This window comes from Pleurodeles waltl, chromosome 7 (assembly GCF_031143425.1).
Source record: "Pleurodeles waltl isolate 20211129_DDA chromosome 7, aPleWal1.hap1.20221129, whole genome shotgun sequence".
In the NCBI taxonomy this organism is placed as follows: Eukaryota; Metazoa; Chordata; class Amphibia; order Caudata; family Salamandridae; genus Pleurodeles; species Pleurodeles waltl.
The window spans coordinates 1195851281-1195874088 of NC_090446.1; the positions used below are offsets into that span (position 1 = coordinate 1195851281).

At 42.7% G+C, this 22808-nt stretch overlaps 1 protein-coding gene across 2 annotated transcripts in view; it reads left to right on the plus strand.

Annotated features, from left to right (window-relative positions):
• The window catches only part of LOC138246090 (TBC1 domain family member 24-like), a 67568-nt gene that overhangs the window by 15384 nt on the left and 29376 nt on the right, over window positions 1–22808 (plus strand). For both annotated transcript variants that reach the window (XM_069200321.1, XM_069200323.1), the window contains exon 2: window positions 15311–16346. In XM_069200321.1, the coding sequence (XP_069056422.1) occupies window positions 15311–16346 (1036 nt within the window). The remainder of the gene's footprint in view (window positions 1–15310; window positions 16347–22808) is intronic.

Consider the following 22808-nt stretch of genomic DNA (forward strand, 5'->3'; position numbering starts at 1 on the left):
CCACTGTACATCCCTTCCCAACACCACACAACACGCCAGTCCATGCCATGTTGTGGGTTCTCCTTAGCACCTGGGTTGGACACCCTTATTTTAGTGTGAGGCCTGCTGCTTGTGCCCTTTACGTTTTGACATATTTTATTTTGTGTTCCTATTTTTTGGTGAGGTTTGCTTTTAGCCAGTTGTTTTAATATTTTAATCATCTGCGTCTTTCCAAGAGGAGAGAGATGTTTGAGCTGCACATTTTATCAGCTGTATGAACACAAAGCACTTAATGCCCTGTTTAAGGCTTCATGTTCGGTACATGATATTCCAACACACATTGCCACTCCAGGAGATCAGGAGTCAGTCCCCAATTTCTAGACACATCAGTGCTTGGGGCCTGTTCTTAGAACACTCTATGATGTATTATATACAAAACACGTGGGCCTAAGATGGCAGACGGCAATCCAGTCATGGCCGTCCTGGGATGCACATCATTCCACTGACAGCTTTGCTGATCCTGGCACTGACCCTCGAGCTTCCTGAGCGGATTGACTTTCAGACAACAGGCAGACCATTGCCAAACTCTGCAGGTATGAGGTTGGGATAGATCGGGATAGGCAGAAGGGTTACTACGGCAATGCTCTCCAGATTTAGTCATAGGGTGTAAGTAGGACTCTGGAGGCTCTTTAGAATCATACAAAAATGGTGAATTGTTTATCTTCGTCACCCTAATTATAATGATGATCACATTACTATGTTTCATCTGTCTTATTATGGCAGCACATGCTTTTTATACTTAGATGCAATTGCTTCAGTAAATGCTTTGAAATCCAGTTTGCATATTGTGTCCTGCCTTGCTTGTGTGAGTGGCTGAGGAACTGAGCGAAAGTGGTATAGTCTGTTCTCCACGACTTCGCTATGGAGTCAGAGTGTCAGGTTGTCACCAATCACCTTTTCCTTTCATGGGCTGGGTGAGGCATTGCAGGCTAGCCAGGAGATAGGCCAAATGATTCCAAGACTTTGTGGGACTGACTCAGTCGCCTGTACTCTGTGGTGCTGCCACCCTAAACACGCTGTCTTATCTGTCTTATTACCATAATAGGAACCGCATGACAGCCGCTCCACGACACTCCACTATTTGCCACTCTACTCTAGGCCCTCTAGTCTACTCTCACACACTCTACTCTATGACTCTACTCCATTCTGTGCCACTCTGCACTACTCCACTCCTTGACAATCCACGACATTCCACTCTAGTCCACTCTTCACCAGTCTTCCCCACCCTACTCCACTCTACACCACTATATGCCACTCTACTCCATGCCACTTAATGCTAGGCCCCCATACTCTACTTTAAATTGCCCAACTCTGCGTCACTCCACTCCATGCCACTCCACTCCACTCCACTCTGTGCCTCTCCACTTTGTGGCTCTACTCCACTCTATGACACTCCACTCTGACACTTTATTCCACTCTATGCCCCTTCACATTATGTTCTTCCTCAATACTCCATGACACTCCAGTCCATGAGACTCCACGACACTCCACTCTTTGTGACTCCACTCCACTCTTTGTCACTCTACGTCACTGTACTCTGACACTCTCCTCTAAGCCACTAACTTTTACCCATGCTGAACATCAACCACACTGTGTACAATGGTGTACAACATGGCTAAAACACATTGGCAAAACCAATAGCTCTTGCATGTTTTAGACATATTGGCTTTGCCATTTCTTGTCTCTCTTTGTGTGTTTGTCTGTGTGATGGAGAATGCACCACATACTGATTAATGGCCTTTTTTAGTATCCTTCAGCTGCTCACACTGGGATTGAGGTACTTTGTTTTTCTCTTTCTGCTTCCCATCATCATGGTTGTTGCTTATTCCCTGTCCCCTCCTGCTTCATTGCTTGTTCATTTAACCATCTTGCACTGAACCCAAGTGTTTAAACGTTTGTTGTATAGAGCCTACAGCTCTATCTGGGCTTCAGTAAGTATGCATGGGAAGTTTGTTTATATGCCTATCTCTTGTTGACAGGGACATAGCTTCAGGGGAAGGGTGTTTGGGCTGTTACACCCCCCTAAAAATGTATTGTGTAGTAAATAGTTTGGTACAAGTGCTTTCAGTCAAGCATGGTAAAGTGTCTTTTGGATTTCACCTGGGATTTGTATACACACAAACACACACACAGACACACACATATTCTCTGTTTTTAAGGCCTTAAATTTATTGATTAGTTTGAAAAATGTTGTTTGAGTGCTCAAAACAATCCACCCTCCTCTCTCTTTCCACAGCTTCTAAAGTCCCCCCCCCCCCTTATGTCCTGCTTCTCATTTAATGTGTTTTAACAAGATATCCAAGCATGATTGTTTGGGAAATCTGAAGCTCACCCCCCAACCCCCAATCTTATTGCCCAAGCTACGCGCCCCTGCCTATTGATGACGTACTTGCTTCTCCCCTCGCACTCTAGCTTTTGTAACCCCCAAATGCCATGCTATCTTTCTTGACTTGCTGACATTGCACAACGTTGTATGTCGATCTGCTATATCCTTTCAAATAAATAAGTGCCCATTGTTTAGAGTGTGGCCAGTAATAGCTTATAATTTCTTGACCATAACCCAAATAAATATTAAAATTGTTGCTAGACATCAGCAAGCACAGACTCATAAAAGGAGTTTGAGCCTCCTTAAGTGAATTTAACATGTATGTAAAAGTATGGATTTCTGGAATATATAGATTAGAAAACGGGTAACTATGTAAAATGATCCAATTTTGCTATTGAGAGGTTGTGATTCATATAAAAAAATCACAAGACTGAATACCAAGTGGTTTGTAAATGTCACCCGAAAGCCTGAGATGGAAATGTTGAACCATATTACCTAGATAAGTGTTATATATTTTTAGGTCTCCCCTGAGATGGCACATGCGCTGTCACTTGCAAGACACTATGTTTACTCATAGGGGCTTGGAGCCCATCCATTGCTTACCATTGGATGGCTTCATTGTCACTCATTTCCTTGCTTCTCATTGGTAAGCGTGTGCCGTTGTCACTTGCTCTATCATTGATTGCCTTGTCCTTCCCGCTCCCCCCGCTGTGTCAACTCTCTCATTGGTAGAATGTGGGCAGTTTCTTAGTGGCCCTTAAAAAGAAACAAACAAATATGCCATCATAGCCATTGCTACAGAGAGGCAGAAAAAGTCATTCCTGGGTAAAACGTAAAGAGCAGAAACGTCTCTGTTAGCCTTTGGTGATGTGCAATGACAAAATGTTCTTACTTACATGGATGTCTAGACCCCAAAAGACAGTGGATGTGACCATTGCACTGGTGAAAGCATCACAGACTTGACCCTTGCCCCACCCTTAGCCTCAAAACCGACTCCTATGTTCTGAGTGGTTACGGGAACTACAAGATGTGGAAACTTCAGATAGTCATCCTGGTTCTTTTGGTCCTGTTTACTTGGTGTTCCTGTCACAGCCTTCCTGACTGTCGCCTTCATGGGTAGTGCATTATACGACTTTTTTCAGGCTGTTCCAGTGCTGGAGTTCGTGCCAAAGTGTTGTGTTGTGCCTTTAACAACTATAAAGTGAATGTAGTGTAGTAAACTAGACCTCCGTGATGCATGAAGTATGAGGGAGCATTTCAAGTTCTATTCAAGACTGTCTTGTACAAGCTGTTGAGATTATTCGGGGAGTCCCTGCCCCCAGTGCAGAGACGTCTTTGTAACCTCCAGGTCACTTGTTTCAAATCATGCGAGGCCGACCAGCTCACACCTCATGTTTTGAATTGTCTTAGGAGTGAGAACTAAGTTGCATATTTGATGTCAATGGAAGTGGTTACACGACTTTTTACATAAAATTACAACACAAAAGTGACATTATTGGATTATTATAAAGTAACACTTTAATTAGTCTATCCCAAACCTAAATTGTAGAGTAAATATATCAGATCTCAAGGTCACAAACGTAACACAACCGGTCCTAGAGGGAAAAGGAAGCACATATTACTAAGTTACTGCCTAATTACCTCTGACCTTGGGTTCAGGAGCAGCATCCTACTCTATGCAAAGTGCCTAGTCAGGAGTAGTTAGCGCTATATAAATACAATATACAATTGAATAAAATAACAGCGCAGTCACATATCTTACAAGAATAATTGCTGTCAAAGCTAGTGAAGGCCGATGGCTCCCAAGAGGCGCTCTGCACAAAGCAGACAGAGCTTGAAACCGACTCACATTTAGTGATTAGGGGCTAGTCCTTCTCGACAAGTGTGACATTTAGCATCATAAGAGTGTGAGTTCTACTTGACAACAAGTTGTGGGTCTCACTTGCGATGAGCGATACTTTTTGAAAAAAACGATTTTATTAATTTTCAAAAGAGAAATGGCAGACTTCACAGCATTTTTGTATACAGTACATTATTGCTCAATGCAGGTTTCGGCAGCAAGAATTCAGAGGACACAAGACAACTTTTGCAAGGGTATCACTACAGTTCTGGACTGTATCGTTAGTGCAGCTGTGATTGCAATGAGTAACACTAGAGGTCCCTGACAGCCTTTTATTCTTTTAGCTTCCACATTCAAATGACTGCTATTAATTTGGGTAGTATGATCACTCATAGGCAACTTTGGATTTCCGTGAACCTGTCGCAGCAAACGCTATCTAAGACATATGATTGTTACAAGAGCAGTTAAAAGAGTTTCTGGCTACCCTACTTATATTAAAATGGAAGAACAAAAGAGATTGATGTACTCCACAGAAACTTCACCCGCACACTTGAGAAGTAATCAAAATCTCTTGGACATCTGGTAGCAGATAAAGGATGCCAAAAACCTGCTTCTTGATTCAAGCCTCCTAATGCAGTAAAAAGGACCTGCAACATCTGTTCAAGTCCAGCCCAGTGACTGAGTTAAAAGATTTCAAAATAGAACACATTAATGAAGGGGAGCGGAATTCCAGAGAAGCATCTCTCTGCTTTGCCTCTATGTTTAGTTGAGGAGTTTGTAAAGCGCATGGCAACCAGAAGGCCTCCCAGCGCTAGAGCAGAAGCAGAACGACAAGGAGGCAACTTATGCTGTGAACATAAGGGTCTTCAAATTCTTATGAAAGGAGATTTCTTGACTATCCTGGCGGAGCTCCAAGGGAAGAGAATTCCAGAGATTTGAGGCTCTAAATGCTAAAGATTGACCTCTCCATTTTGCTTTCTTAATCCATGGAACGCAAATTAGGGAGGCCGTTCAAGAATCTAAGAGCCTTTTAATGGGATGTAGGGTGTTGCAATCAGTTTAAGGAAGGCCGGACCCTTATTATGAAGAGCCCTGTGCAAAGTGCAGAAGGCCTTGAAGTTGATCCGTTGTTCCACAGGCAGCCAGTGAAGGGAAACTAAAGCAAATTTTGCAGGCAGATGTCTGGGAATTTTCACAAGTAGGCGCGCTGCAGCGTTCTGCATCATCTGAAGTCTGTTTAGTACATATCAAGCTGAACTCCCATAGAGGATATTTCCATAGTCCAGGTGTGAAATTATGAGAGCCTGAGTGATTAGTCTTTTGGCTTGAAAAGGAAGTATCTTAAAGACTTTTCTAAGAAGTCTTAATAGACTAAAACAGGTGGCTGCCAGATTTTTAGATTGATGGTCCATAGTCAAAAACCCAACGACTTTATGTTGTCTCTTGGTGGAGGCAGGCCTTCCAACCCATCAGGGAGCAGAGAAGGGGATCTGAGTGGGCCATAATTACCCACCAGCATGACTTCTGTTTTTAATTTGTTCAGCTTAAATTTAAAGCTGGCCATCCATCTAACTACTGCTTGAAGACAGGGAGTCAGGTTGGGCTGACCTGTCTTAGAGATGGTTGAGAATGAGAAGCCCAGCTGTGTATCGTCAGCATAGGAAACCAGTGACAAGCCATAAGGTTCCACAGTCTCAGCCAGAGGGGACATATAGATATTAAACAGCGTAGGGCTGAGAGAGGAGCCCAGCGGCACCCCACAGCTGAGAGGAAGGCTGTTGGGGAAAAAAAGGAACAATTAAGAACTTGAAAGGTTCTATCCCTCAAAAAGGAGGAGACCCATTTCAAAGAGTGCCCCTGGATGCCTGCATGGAAAATTCTATGAAGCAGAATGTTATGACCTATGATGTCAAAAGCAGAACTTAGGTTCAATATAATGATGGCAGCAGTGCCCCCTAAATCCAGTCGTCTTCGAACATCTTTGACTACTGCCAGAAGGGCAGTTTCAGTACTATGTTGGGGTCTGAAGCCCATTAGAGTATGATGAAGGATTTTATGTTCTCCAAGAAAAACTGACAGATGTCTTTTGACATGTTTTTCAATCAGTTTAGCTGCTATAGGAAAGAGAAAAATTGGTCTATAGTTACTCAATAGGGCTGTATCTAGATGAGGCTTTTTAAGTAAAGGCTTAATGATAGCATGTTTCCAACGTGACGTAATGAGGCCTGTTATTAAAGACCCATTAAAGACCCATTAAGGGCCTTAGTCAGAGCAGGGGAAAACATGTCTGACCCTAATGCCAAAATGGGAGGAGGGGCAGGGTCCAGTGGAGATCCTGACTTTATAATGTGTAACAAGTTTGTTACCGATTCCTCCGTAAGGGGCAGAAAATCTAATAGAGAATCTTTGGAGTTTAGAACCTGACCCTGGCCTGCAAGGTCGTCATTCTGGGTGGTTATATCTGGTAAAGCTAAATAGATGTCTAGAATTTTCTTTTAAAACAAACAGGCCAAATTATTGCTATGCTCCTTTGAAGCTTCAGTGAGATCAGTGTGAGAGGGCACTTGAATGATTTCTTAAATATTGAGAAGATTTCTTTGGGAGAGTTGGATGACTGATATATTTTAAATGCATAATATGATGACTGTGTGGCTTTAATTTCTGTATGGAAGTGTCTTATTTCATTCCTATATTCGCTTTTGCAGACATATCGTAAGTTTTCCTCCATTTTCTTTCAAGGCATTTACACTCCTTTTTTATCAGCAGTAGCTGAGGAGTGAACCATGGTGATTTTGTATGGCTTGCACCTCGGGTGATAGTTTGTATTGGACTTTAATGCGTCACTAGCCTGAGAAAGAATAGTCTTGAATAAGCTAAACTGTTACAATCTATGATGTGGTGTTTAATTCCTGTGTTAGTGGACAACTACCTGAGCCATATGTGCTTGCTGTGGCGTCCAGGTCACAGTGTTAGCTTCCAGACAGTTCTAGTTTATCAGCACACTGCACACGCCGTACTAAGGATGCTGGTACTTGTAGTTTCATATGCCCTTCTATTAGGATGGAGAGACAAGGCCATTGAAGCTTAATATATATTCTCTCAAAAATTAAGACTGGCGGAATTTGTCCTCAACATCCTGGGTGCAATCCTACCAGGTCGAGGCTTTAATGCTATACTGAAACACTCTCCAAATATTTCTCATGTAAAAACTTTTAAAGCTGGTGGTGATAAATTGTTTGTTTTTCTTTGTTTGAGATCCATCTGTTTTCTACATTAGGTTGCTTTTTCTAGTTTTTAGTATTTTATTTATTAGTTTCATAAATTAATTAATTCTGTGTATGTTTATAGTATCTGTACTCATTTTTTGTATTTGTATAACTTTTATAACTTTCAGTCTTAATGTCTCCATTGGATTGTGCCTGAATAGAAACATTGTTGCCTTTGATCTGTATGATAAGACTTTTTCATGTCACATCACTCCATTTAAACTCTGCTTTAGCTGTTTATAGATAAGAGTTATTTGGCGATAAGATGTTTTCATTTTTGTAATTACATAATCTTAACTGTCCGGTTATTTTATACTAATTACTTGACAGCAATGCCTGACCTAGGATGACTGTAATTAATGTAGTGATACTTAAGCATTATTATCTGAGGGGAAAGACTGCCATGTAGTTACTGACCAGAGTGGAGTCAGAGGGTCCCAAAGAAAAGCCAAATGCCTTATCCAGGTCAATAACTACCAGGGAATGCCCCCTAGATAATATTGCTATTATATATCAGACCCTTAGAAATTGAGGGTGAAATTCACAAAAATGTTTGCGAGATGCTGTGTTCTCATGTGATTACATAGGTGGAGGGTTAAGAAGAATACTTGTTGGATTTCTTATGATAAAGTCCCACCATTTTCGTCCATTGAAATGCATGTAGTGAATGGCTGGTTTTGAGTGTCACAACAACGAACACATATAAAGGGTGATAGCAGATTTTAGTTAAAATGTAAAAGAAAAACGTGTTGGTGGCATCATGCTTATTTCTGGAACTGTGGAGAGTTTTAAAGTAATTTTGCCCTCTGAAAATTGCTCATCCTATGCTGGAATTTGATGAACCGTGTTTGACAGAAAACAATTTTCTCTCATGATTTCCTCATATAGGTTTTGGAAGGTGCTGTCCAGAAGCTAAAATAAGAACAATTTTTTCCATAAATCCCATAATATCTTCCTTTCTCATATGAGAAAAAGTCTTGCATGCTGAGTAAAATATTTTGGTACGGCACAGCGTTCTGTCAGTTGGTTCCCCAGTACTTTACTGCATCTTAACCACATAGTTGTAACAAACAGCAAGAGTGCTAGCATTCCATATTTATGACTAATATGAGACACGCCTGAACACCAGGTTACTGGAATTAGAAATAAAAGCAATTCCTCTGGAGGAGACTGCAATAAATCAACAAAATGAGGGGTTTGATATTGTTATATAAGTTATGATTGGTGATCTACAAAGTTAAAATGAAATACACTGTGTATAAATTCATAAATATCTTCCTCATTCGGTGTAAAAAAAAAAAAAAAGCCCGAAATACTGAGTGAAACGTACTTTCAGTAGTAGTCCAGTACCAGTAGTCTGTCCTTTGACTCCTCACTGATCTTCTGTAGATTTCAACTAAAGCGCCTGCATGATGTATTCAAGGCAAACGCGAGGCACTCCTGAACACCATTTCGTTGCAATAGGAACAGGATGATGTAGATGAGCAGTGAGAGCTAATGCAGATATGAAACCAGGTGATTACAAAATGTGATGGTCGGTACGGGAGGAACAATAAACTTTTAAATGGGCTAAAAACAGTTAAAGAGAAGGATCCCTACCTTAGTCTACCATTCCATTTCCATATCTGTTTACTGAGGCTACGAATATTCTTTGTCACTTAATACCTCCTTTATATTTGTTTTGGAGGGTGCAAGAAGCTATTTAAAGACAGAGCTCATATTTATAGTTTAAAAGATGTGTGCTGTCATGGGTAAGGTGGCCCTTCAAAGGAGTTGCTGTTTGGATGTTTATTTTTCACTTTTAACATTTCTCCTCTTCTCCTTGTCAGTAGTTGCTTCTCTATTCATGAATGTATACTGGCTTAAAAATAATTGTTAATGTGGCTAACATATAGGTAAATGATAAAACCTATTAACAATATGTGTTTTTTGTTTCTAAACATGTCTTTTTGTGTAGCTTTATAAATTGCTACATTCAAAGTTAATTAACCCCTTCGCGGCCAGGCCTTTTCCTCCTTAGGTGCCAGGCCTTTGTTTTTTTGGTTACTTGGGGCAGTTTGCGCTTAGGCCCTCATAACGTTTTGTCCACATAAGCTACCCTTGCAAAATTTGCGGCCTTTTTTTCCAACATGCTAGGGATTCTAGAGGTACCCAGAGTTTGTGGGTTTCTCTGGGGAAAACAAAGAAATTAACCAAAATACAGCTAAATGTTTGTTAAAAAAAAAGGAAAAAAAGTTCTGCAGAAGAAAGTATGTGTTGTTTTTTCCCTGAAAATTGCATCAACAAGGGTTTATTGTGCTACAATCACTATCTTCCCAGCTTTCAGGAACAGGCAGACTTGAATCAGAAAACCACATTTTTCAATTTTGGCATTTTACTGGGACACACCCCATTTTTACTATTTTTTTGTGCTTTCAGCCTCCTTCCAGTTAGTGCCAGAAATGGGTGTGGAAATAATGCTGGATCCCGGACAGCTAAGCATTTCTGAAAAGTAGACACAATTCTGAACTCAGCAAGGGGTAATTTGTGTAGATCCTTCAAAGTTTTCCAACATAAAGTAACAGTTAAAATAACAAAATATTGAAATTGAGGTAAGAAAATAGCCATTTTGGTCCACGTTTTCTTCTATAACTTTTTCCAGCTATGGCAGATTTTTGAAAGCAATATACCGTTATGTCTGCTGGACTCTTCTGGTTGCGTGAATATATGGGGCTTGTAGGTTCATCAAGAACCCTAGGTTCCCAGAGCCAATAAGTGAGCTGCACCTTGCAATGGGTATTCATTGTATACTGACTATGCAGCAATTCATTTGGTGAAATATAAAGAGTGAAAAATAGGTATCAAGAAAACCTTGAGAAGCAGTAGTTATTTTCACATCTCTGAATTCCGGGGTCCCCATATTAGCATGTGAATTACAGGGCATTTCTCAAATAGACGTCTTTTTTACACACTGTCTTACATTTGAAAACCAAAATGTATAGAAAGACAAGGAGAAATAACACTTGTTCTTCTATTCTGTGTTCTCCCAAGTCTCCCGATAAAAAAAGGTACCTCACTTGTGTGGATAGGCCTAATTCTCGTGACAGGAAACGCAACATGGACACATCACATTTTTACATAGAAATCTGACGTGTTTTTTGGAAAGTGCATAGCTGTGGATTTTGGCCTCTCTGTCAGCCGGCACCTAGGGAAACTTACCAAACCTGTGCATTTTTTAAAACTAGACAACTAGGGGAATCCAGGATGGAGTTACTTGTGGGCATCTCACCGGGTTCTGTTACTCAAAATCCTTTGCAAACCTCAAAATGTGGCCAAAAAAACACTTTTTCCTCCCATTTCGGTGACAGAAAGTTTTGGAATCTAAGAGAAGCCACCAAATTCCTTCCACCCAGCATTCCCCCAAGTCTCCTGATAAAAACTGTACCTCACTTGTGTGGGTAGGCCTAGTGCCCATGACAGGAAATGCCCCAAAACCCAACATGGACACATCACATTTTCCCAAAGAAAACTGACCTGTTTTTTGCAAAGTGCCTAGCTGTGGAATTTGGCCTCTAGGTCATCCGGCACCTAGGAAAACCTAGCAAACCTGGACATTTCTGAAACCTAGACACCTAGGGGAACCCAGGATGGGGTAACTTGTGGCACTCTCACCAGGTTGTTACCCAGAATCCTTAGCAAACCAAAATATTATCAAAACAACACTTTTTCCTCACATTTCAGTGCTGCATAGTTCTGGAATCTGAAGGGAGCCACAAACTGCCTTCCACCCAGCATTCCCCCAAGTCTCCAGATAAAAATGGTACCTCACTTGTGTGGGTAGGCCTACTGCCCACGACAGAAAATGCCCCAAAACACTACATGGACTCTACAAATACAATCATACTTGTTTTTGCGGGCACACCTGCGTTTTTGGTCCTGAGCTCAGCAGCCATCTAGCGAAACCTAGCAAACCCAGACATTTCTGAAAACTAGACACCGGAGAGAGTTCAGGGAGGTGTGACTTGTGTGGATCCCCAAGTGTTTTCTTGCCCAGAATCCTCAGCAAACCTCAAATTTAGCAAAAACATTTCATTTTCCCACATTTCTGTGTGGGCTCACCGCACTGGCACAAATTTCATACCACCCAGCGTTCTACGTCAACCTCCCGATAAAAATAGGACATCTTTTGTGGAGGTGGGCCATGTGCCTGTGACAGGGAAGAGCCAAAAACATGTTGAAATTGAGGGAGGAACCAAAGCGGGTCCAAAAAGGCAGTTTGAGAAAAAACGTTTTTAGGCTGACAAGTGGGGCAGATTTTTTATTGGTATAGATGAGACAATTCTGGGTGGTAGAAATTTTGTGGATTCCTGCAGGTTCCGGAAGGTTCTCTCACAAGAATGTGGGGAAAATGTGTGATTTCAAGCAAAGTTGGAGCTTTGCAGGGCATTGTGGGGAGGAAAATAGTGTGATGGATGTGAAGCACACCACCCTGGACTCATACAGATGTTTAGTTTTCAGATGTGTCTAGGTCTTGTAGATTTTTCTACATGGCAGCGTCCCAAAGTCCAAAAAGTCCAGCCCTCACCATTCCAAGTGGGACGATATTTGAGAATTAGACAAGCTCTCATTGCCCAAATGTAAAACCAAAACCCAAAATATTCAAATGTCCTCTTGCTTGCCGTTGGGATGAGATCTTTTAGTGTGGGGGGGAGAGCTAAAAGACTGCCGCCCCCTTCAGTTGGGGTGGGGGCATAACCATGCCGATACTGGGTGGTAGCCACCACCCCACTATGTTTTTTTTTTTTTTTAATTCCCCGGCATTTAGAAGGTTTTCTGCCCCCCGGGGAGTGGATCGGGGTAACTGTCTCATCTGCCCACAGGTGGGCAGAACAGCTTTGTCCCCCTTTATTTGGGGTCGGGGTATGGCCATATGCCTACCCTTTAAAAAAAAAAAAAATCTTCCCTGGTCTGGGGCAGATGGGCCTTCCAAAAATAGGCTGATCTGCCCCAAAGGGGGCCAGAAATGTGCCCCAATGGGGAGCAGCACTTACCTAAGGGGACTGTCCCTTCAAACAAAACACCCACACACACCAATCCCTGGTGCCTAAGTGGTTCGGCCTAATAGAAATAAGCTGATCTGCCCCCAAGGGGAGCAGAAATGGCCTAATAATAAATGTCCCCCTTGGGAGCGGCCACTCCCCTTATACATAAATACAAAAAAAATATAACACACAAAACCCCTGGTGTCTAGTGGGCATTCCTGAATCCCGATCGCTTTACAGTCAGGCTGCAGGATGCTCATAAAGACATGAAAGCAAAGGCCTTTCCTTTCCTTTCATGTCTCTGTGACACCCTCAATCGGAAGAGAAATGCTTTGCATTTCTCTTCCAATCGTGCTCAAAGTTGAGCTTCCCATGCGAAGCGGGTGACCTCTGATGCGGTCCGTTAAACTTTTCCTGAACTAACATTAACCACCATGACTGCAGTTCTTGCCATCTTATTGAGATGTCTGCTGGGCTGCTGGGCATCTCTAAATATGGAGGGCGGAGTAAAGGCAACACATTCTCCTCCACCCTGTCTGCCTCTGCTGCGTCTGATAAATCCTAAATTAGTCTCCCTGTCTAGAGAGGCACTGTGGGCAAAAAACTGTGTTTTGGAATGCTAGCCAGTGGATTGTCAATAGTTTGACTATTTACGAGTATTCACCCCATCAACTTTTGGGTGCTTGATTGCCAGTAGTATGCCTGGGAACCTGGGAGTGGTGTACCTTTCCATTCCTACTAAAACCAATATTTGTAAATTCTATAAAGTAGTAAATTTGCATCCATCCAAGGAGTGCTTCTTTGGGTGCATATTTGCTACTTTTTTGATAAACAGCGAATAAGAGGCATATTTACAAAGACGTGAAGTTGCTCTGTTGCATCACCTGAAGAGAACAGAACTGCATGATCTGTCAGAAGAAATGGCTCAGATCTGCTCTACTCATATGCTAGGGCACTTTGGGCTGCCTCACACCAACACAGGCACTCTTGCTCCATAGTACAAGAGTGTCTGTGTTACAGTTAGGATAGTTTTAGTGCAGGAAAGGGTACCTTCCTACACACAAACTATTCTTGGAGGCATTTTTCTCTTTGTATATGTGCTGAAGAATGCCTTAGGCAGGCACACCATTTTGGCGCAAACCTAAATACGGGTTTGTGTTAGAATGCATGGATGGATGCATAGAAACGTCCATGCACCAGCCCTGGAATGCCTACCTGATCCAAAGTCACTCAAGGCAGCACAGTGTACTCCGTCACTTTTTCTTACAAAGCCACACAAATCAACACTAGTGTGGCTTTATAAATACCAAAAAGGATTTTATGTCGGGGCTGTGTCAAAGTGATGCAACTGAGTCGCAAAATCTTTGTAAGTCTAGACCTATGCTAATATGGGTTTGCGTTAAAATTCATGGATGAAAGCACGGGAACTCCTGTGCACCATCCATGGAACCTAATGCAAAATAATACAAGGCAACGCAGTGCTCTGCATTGTGCTTCTTTTTCTTACAAAGCCACTCACATCAACATTTGTGTGGCTTTGGAAATACCTCAAATTATTTTGTGTCAGGCTACTTCAAAAAAGTGATGCAACCCTGACACTAAATATATTTAGGCTCAGATTTACACAGATTTTATTTCCTCAACTAAAAAAATTCACAAGTTAAAACTTCTTAGTGAAATCAGGATGACAAGGCAAACCGACATATAAGACTCGCCAGGGGCCTCCAAACCCAACTACCAGCCAAAAGGATATCTATTAGGGGGTGTCACACCCCAAACACCATCCTAAAGCTACAACCCTCCTTAAACAGCATCAGGAAAAGCTAATTGCCTACACAGGAATGGTAAGTTGCATTGGTTTTTACCTGCCTGACGGGATCACAGAGAATCTCTCTCGGGTTTCCAAAAAGAAAGAAGATCAAGCGATGTAAAAGCTTCACTTAAGCATTTGTTTTGCAGTAAATCACGAACACTCATGATTAAAAGTAACGTTGCACCGACAAATCAGAGTAAAAATAAACGCGCTGCATTGAATGTACATATAACTCTGGCTTGCAGTTGCAGTATTACTTGTAAATACGAGTGCGCTTGATATAAGTTAGATGAATGTTGCGTTGGAATTGGTTGCATCTACCTGATATCCAGACCTCTGTGTACTAGAGTTTGAATTTAAAAAACACAACTCAATACTAAAAAGAATATGCCAAATATGTGTTCTTTTCACAGAGAATGCAGTTTCCTGGGGTGAGTTAGGCAGGACAGATTAGAATGTAATTGGTAGAGCTATAAAAAGAATTTCCACCCTGGCCGGAAGAATTAAAGTAATGTTACACCGTGGAATGTTGGATGGCGCCCTGGGATGTCTGGAGTATTTTTGATAGATGTGTGCATACTTTTAATTTTCATGAATAACATTACTTTTGTTAGAGGTAGCACTTGATTTTATTCTAACCACTCAGATAAAGTGTTTACACTGCACGGATATAACCGTGATTTCCCCTTTGTCTCGTTCTCTGCCATGTTGCTGCATTTGTTTCACTTTCCTTTTTTGCCGTGTAACATTACTTGTAATTCAGAGTAGTTTTTATTGTATTAAGCCTACACATGTAGAATCCAGTTGGTGTCTTCGTGGCTCTTGCATGCTGTAGTGTAACCTGGTTCCGATTCATCCCATGCTTCACATACCGTCTGGGGGTCTGAGATGCTGGAACTTGACAACATCTGTATAGACAAAATCCTGTTTAACTCTTCTCAGTCTTTCTTAATATTGTCAATAGTTGGTGCATCCAGTAACAGTCCATGTCTTCTTATTTGCTAGAGACGAGCTCTTCTCCTGATGTCCCACTCCTGATTACTCCAGAGACAGGAATATGGCAGATCGATACATCTTCTGAGGTGGAATGTGGACAGTTTGTAGACTGGAATAAAATGCCCGACTTCAGTACAGACCATTGCCAGCATGGAAACGAACTGCCCCAGAACCTCAAAGAGCTGAAGAAAATGGCCAGGGGTGGACATTTCTCTCATAGCCATAACATGAGAGCTCGGGCCTATGGCCAGATAATCAAGGCCATCAATTGCCGCGTTGTCACCCCAGATGCCTTGGTATACCAGGACATATCAGAAAAATTGTTCAGCAACAGAAGCGTAAGTTCTCACCCATTGCCAGACTTCCTAGATGAGATTGTGATGCCCACATACTGTCTTAGTGCGCAAGGTGTAACTGCCGTCCAAAAGATCCTTATATGCATCGGCAACCAATTCCCTGACATCACTTATAGTCCGATCCTGCCAGTGGTAGTGGCTTTGCTGCTCCACTACAGCCCAGGTGAACCGGAGTGCTTTGAGCAAGTTTGTCGTCTGATTACATGCCTGGACACACAGAAATGCTACATTGACCAAAGTCTCCTGGCCTACGAGGCCTCCTGCATGACTTTTGGTGACTTAGCCAAGAAGCATTGCCAGGCCGGCCACAGGCTGATTGCTACCACGTCTGAAAACTTCTTTGAAGTCTATTCTGAATGGGTAATGTGGATCTTTGGTGACCTTCCTTTTGGGTACGCCATCAGGGTATTCGATTGCTACCTACTGGAGGGCTCCAAAGTGCTGTACCGTGTGGCCCTGGCCTTGCTAAAGCAATACAGGTATTTCACCACCGAGAGAGAAGCAGAGATCACTGATGTCAAGCAGGACTTGCAGAATTTTGTCCAGAGCATTGCACAGCACATTCCTGCAGATAAACTTCTGGAAAAGGCATTCCACATCCGGCTCTTCTCACACAAGGAAATCTGGCTCTTGCAGCTGGCGAATAGGAAGGCTCTTTCCCAGAGGGGGATTTCAGTAACCCAACGCAGGTAAGAAATAGTAAGACATTGCTACCTGTGTGTCTTTTACCAACTGAGGTGAGAAGGCAATAGAGTGTGCTGGTTTGCCGTGAAAGGGATATCATTGTCTTCATGGCTATCTGTGCGTCAACCCATGTGTGGATATCTGAAGTCTGTGGAGCTATATGGATACCTGGTAATATCCAATTTAGGTAAGAAATCTATAGATCTCTCTGTCTCTGTGTTTATATGTTCATTTTATTTATAAGGCACACACTGCAAACTGAACAGCCTCAAAGAGCCAGGCTCATAATGTTAAAGCATGTCTCTTTGATAATCGGCAAAAGGTTCTCTTGTACACATATGACAGTGATTTAGGCAAAACAAGTATATTTAAACTGCCTTCATGAAGCTGAGGAGATGGGCTTTCATATTGGCCTCTAATGGTTGGGTTTATACTTTTTGGATTGACAGTGGCAATTCTTTGATCCTGTTTCCATCTAAAGTGAGTGCTCGTACTTCTAGATTCGCCAGACCTTAGTGTTCTTTCTGGGGTATATAGGACTATCTTCTCCTGCAAGGGATCCTCTGGGTGGCCCTCTGACGCACTGATAGATCAGGGGAATAATTGGAATGTACTTTGTTTCTTCACAGTAAGCCAGTGCAGTCATTTAAAGCTCATTGAAATATTATCATTCCTGCTAAGAGACTGTTAGAAATGGGGTTTCTGGTTGGCTAGGGCGTACACCTCAGCCAGGCAGAAACCAGTACTCTAGACAGGGTGAGTAAGTTACACACCAAAGATAACCTATGCTCACCCGCAGTAGCTTGGCACAGAACAGTCATGCTTATCACCAGAGGTCATGTGTAAAGCGTTTGTGCAACACACGCACACCAGTGACACAATAGAATACACCACAAATAAGACTCCACACAGGGTTATATGTTAATATATTGTATATTGGGTGTAATATAAATCTGAGTGACTATTTATACGTTCTGTGGTCACTTTGCACATACTGTAATAAGTCTAAGGCTGTAACAAGGGATGAAATACATAATCCACATAGGTGAGGCAAACTCATTTAATAGAACACCTGGATCATAATACCCATAACCGTGTAATTACTGAAATAGAGCCCCGTCTCCCGAATGTCCAAGAGCGGCACACAACATATATCTCATCATGTAAAACAGCAGATTGGTTAGAAAAAGCAAATACGTGAGTCATCAAAGAACCATAGAGCATAGCAGGCCTCGGCTCATATCCAACTTTTCTACGGTATTTAAAGAGCACTAATTAGAATGAGGGACAGGTACATCCAATAAATGTTGGTTACCCACTCCCGGTATTGCCAGAGTATCTCCTATTCCGGTAGATGTACCGTAACACGAAGCATTCACTTTCAGAAGGATGTAGTTCTCAAGGACACCTGTACTCACTTTAGCCCCTTTGTAAGGGTCTACAGTTTTGCCACATAAGGCAGCTTTAGGCAGTAATCTTACGCTGCGCGTGGGAGGGGCCCCTGTCGAAGTCCCCCCCGTATGGCAATGATCAAACGAATGGCTCCAAGGTGCACAAAGACTAAAGGGAGCCACACATTGGGCCAATACGGGAGCCTGTGGTCAGTACCTGCATTCGATCTCTATGGTCAGCTCTAGAGGGTAGCTGCCCGCAGCCATGCCATGCAGATGCCAATCCCAGTACCTGTGTGGGCGCCCCATGGTCTCTTTTGACCGGACGCAGCATTCTCTGCTGAACGTGTGGGGCTCTGGGACAGTCTGCAGTGGTTAGAGGTGTCTTCCTTGGACTGTCAAGCTCTGCCCGCTGGCTGACATCAATGAAGTTCTTCTGCTCCATCCTCACCCCCTCATCCCTCCTCTTGGGATTCCTCTCATGCTTGGTGACTTTCCCCTTGGGAGGAAAAGGTGGGGTGCGTTCCTCACTCAGGGTTCTGCCGCAGTTGATCTGAGAAGAGCAGTCTCCCTTAAAGGAACCAGGAAAATGGAGCAACAAGGGCCACTCTGCCAGATCTGTGTACTTCGACCAGCACACTTGCACAGGAGCACCTAATACATGCTCCTGGTGCCTGGAAAAGAAATGCCCAGTGCACGCTGATCACGGTGACCTCTCCTTGCCAAATGGGACATGCTCCACACGCACCCTGCCCATGCGGGAGGATTATAAGGCACATAAATCAAAAGAGAAAACGCTCTCCACTTGCTAGGGGAAAGTTGAGGTGTTCAGTGCATGCCTTGCTGCAGTCCCCAGAACAAGCCTGCACCTGGAGGGTGAGGAATAAAGCACTATAATGGAAGGACAAGGGGCAGCAACCGATGCACACAACGTGCTGGGCCCCTGGGAGAACACTTGGGGTAACACAAAGCAGGCAGCTGTAGGCAGGGTAACACACAGAAGAGAAATCCAGATGAGTCCTTTGCGCCACCCAGCAGATATCAGGAAGCAGGGCAACAAAAGCAGAGCAGTCCATATAAGTCCTTTGCGTAGTCCAGCAGTCCTCCTGACAGAGGTTTGGTCCCAGTTCCAAATTGCTCTCTGAGGGGAGCAGGCCCCTTCTAATTATACTCAAAAATGCCTTTGTTCACAAGATCATTCTGGACCTTCCATGCAAAGGTAATATCCCTTTCTCCTGGCTACCTGCCCCATGTCTCAACTGCAAAGCTACCAGGTAGGCCCATAAGCAAGCCCCACTGACCTGGTTTACAAGGCTTGCAAACCTTAGGCACCCTTAGAACAAAAAGAGAGGGTTATTAGACAATGAAAAAATGTATATGTCGCACTTGAGCTACCCGGCCATCCCCAGTGTTAATTGCACTGTCCAGTTTCTGCATCCCACCTCTCCCATTTAAATGTGCATGTGGGTTTGTTATGGTTGCAGCTTGTCAGGCTTAACAGAGGCATGAGTTCCAGAGGCAGACTACTTTTGCTGGAAGCATCTGAGGCACAGGGTGTGGTGTGCTGCTGGCTCCTGCTGCACAGTGTTGTGTACAGTTACCACAGGCCAGGCTTTTTGCCAGTTGACAAAATATTTAATAGCTCAGTTCTTTTGTGGGCTGATCTAAATGTGAAAGACACTGAAAACAAATAATAGTTGAATGGGAATGACCCAAAGTGACCAAGGGGCTGACATTTTCTGTCTAGTGCTAGCATGAGTTCTGTAGAACAGGAAGCTTATTCTAACTTTACCTTAAAAGTGGGATATTCAAGCTAGTTTTGAAGCAAGTACCAGGAAGCAAGTACAAGCCATAACCGTTAAAGGAAGTTTGCAATTGTTAGGTTGAAGGCTTGGAGGATGATAACTAATAGGTTCTTACTGCATCGTTCATGTGACAAAACCTTGAAGACCTACGCCTGGGTGATCCCGCCGTTGTGTACACCATGGACAAATAAGGTTTATAGTAATAACAAGGTCTAAGTGCAAGTTTTTTTTTTGTCAGAAAGGAAACGTGAAATGCTATGGTAGTTATGGTTCAAGACAAATAAAAATGTTGTCTCTTCGAGGCAGCTACTGTTTTGTGGAGATGAAGAGTTGCTGTATATGGGAACTAATCAGCAAACCAACACTTTAAAGAAATAAACAGACTTCATGCACCCTATTAGGGGTAATTCTTAAAACGTGTCTTTCTCGTGCAGATAGTCTTATTGCATTATATGATGGAAAACTGCATCCCAGTCCGAACTGCAAATGCCTTCCGGTGAACACAAAAGTAACCCTTGGGATGCTGACATTGTAATTGGACATAATCTAGTCTCCACTGGACAACTGAGATATTAAGTATGCATGCTCTAATGTGGCTCATACATCCAGATATATGTATGGGAATGCTTCTGTGTGGTCATGGCTTTCGTGTAGTTCAAAAAACACAAACATTGTGATGGTATGCATCATGCCATAAAGAATAGCCCATTCTGAGAAACCAAGAGTCAATCCTAACACAGGTCTACATTTCTGACCTCTACGAAACTCTGCGCTAGGGTTTTGAATTTGTGTCTAACATTCTGACACTTTAGACATGGGGCCTAGATTTATCTTTAAAGGTAGAGCCTTGCAGCTTATGAAAAACCGCAACGCTAGCAGAATACCTCAATGCTTATATCAACCAGTGCATCGAAGGTATGTTCAAAAGCAGATTGACCTACAAAGGAAACTGGGAGGTTTCCCTGATAATGTGGGTTGCATCTATGGGGCACACCTGGCCTGTTTTGTTTCGGGCATGCTGCAGGCTATCCCCAAGACATCTCCTATGCCAGAGGAAGTCAGCTGGAGTCTGTGAGACAACTAGTGTCCTATTGGGTCTGTTCACAACAGACTGTGGTGTTAAACACTGTACAGTTCTATTCCTAGGGTTCTATGTGCAGTCTGTCCATTTGGGAGAAGACCAGAAGACCATGGTGAGACTGTGGGTTTGGGCCAACCTGTGTATTATGAAGAAATAAGTGACACAAGGAGATTGAACTCAGCCCTTCATTTGCAACAGCAGAGCAAAGCTTGCCCTAATCTTCCATGATGGTACTTCTTTATATTTGTTCTCCCTTCAATATTCCAGAACTTTCCCCAGTAAAGATTAACAAATACATCTAAACAACCATATAACTAGCATAACCTAAAATAAAACACATGAAGCATATACTACTATACATTACTCAAGGTAAAAGCCCATGAGTCATGTACAGCAAGATACTACTTAAACCCGAGGCACAACAATGGGTTCACTACTCCTGGGCTGCAGGCCACTAGCCATGGGGGAAGTGTAGGCCTTAACTTCCACGGCAGTGGTTACTTAATTCAAAAACACTCCAAATCGGTAAGGATTTGTTTTATTACCTAAAACATTTTATTCAACAAAAATATTTTGAAATTGCCAAAATCAAAACAATCCCCAATTCTTCAATATTTCAGTTTAGTTGCTCTTCATAAGTGATGGCGCAATGCAGGTGATTAAAGTGAATTTAAAAGTGCACCAGTGTTATCTAAAACACAATGTACAAATGTGGCTAAAAGATCTTGTAGTGTTCTATACAACACCTAAATCTAGGTATCTAGAATCTACTTAAAATTTGTTGACGTTTTGACCCAACCTATAAAGTTGATTCAAAATGGGTCATCATCTGGACGAGATAATGTTGTAGGAAGCACCCATCAAAAATCTGTGTCCTAACAAGCGTGGACTCCTTACTGTGTCATATTGTATATAGTCACCAAAGGTGCCCGAGGTCACCATGAAAATTCAATTTAACGGCAAAGATTCATCAAATGAATCCCACTAGTTTCCAACAAGTACGCATACAGAAGATGGTGTTACTCTAACATCCTCTCTGCTCGTGAAAATCAACCTTTTTTTTTCCTTTGCACTGGATGTGAGGTGTAATCGCTTTAACTCTATCCATAGGCCACCAATGGACTCAAAATTAATCACAGCACGGGAGACAGCCAAAGTGAATCAAAGGCTTGCTTTTGTTGTTACAAAATGACATACTGAGGTCCCAGGGTTACTGGGCTTGACCCATTGATTTGAGTAGGCCACTAGCAATGGTCAGCAAATCACATTTTCTGTGTTTTGGAGGGAAGCCAGGCAAAAGAGGGCAATAATTCACTACATGGAAAATCAAGCAATCAAGCACTGCAAGGTGTGAGAAATTGTTTGTTGGTTGAGTGGGGTGGGAACCCTGCACAAACAACAGTCACAATCCATGTGTGGGTGGACCACTAAAGTCACTAAATTAACCTGTGCTTAACCTTCTGGTAGCATTTATGCAGCACAGAAGCACCAATAAAGTAGAAACACAACACAAGAAGAATCCCACACCAACACAGAAAAATAGATTCATTTTAAATAAATTGTTTGACACAAGAATGACAAAAATCAAATTGGCAGAAACAAAGACATGCAGTCTATACATGTTGTGACTATCAAGCGCTAAGAAGCAAAAAACACCAATTGTGATTATCTGGTCACAGTAGACCAGATCCAAGTTACAAGTTCAGGCCGACCGTGATGGAGCGCAGGCTGGATAGAGGACTGAGTTGAGCTGGCGGGAAAATACCTTCTGGCCTTAGCGTCCAGATACGAAGTCCTTGTGTCGCACTGCACGGCCAGCATGGACCCTTTGACAAGGAGCTGCGATGCGAGGTCCAGTATCGAGATGTGATGCGCAGCGGTGGGATGGATGAGCTCTTGATGAGGAAATGCTCAAAACAGCAATAAGTTGGGGAGCAGTTAATGAAGAGATGCGTTGCGCAGTGGCGGAGTCAAGCCGTCAACGGGAGCTTGTTCTGCAATCTCCTGAGTCGTCGTCAAGGAAGCCTATGAGGACTTGCACTGAGATATGTCCGTGATGAGCTGCGTTATGCTGGGCCAGAATTAGTTGTGAGCTGTGCGGTGCTGCATCGAGATCTGTGAAGTTATATTGACGTCGAAGAAGCCTGTTATATCCCTGTGGCTGTAACAGTGGGCCAGATGAATGACCCT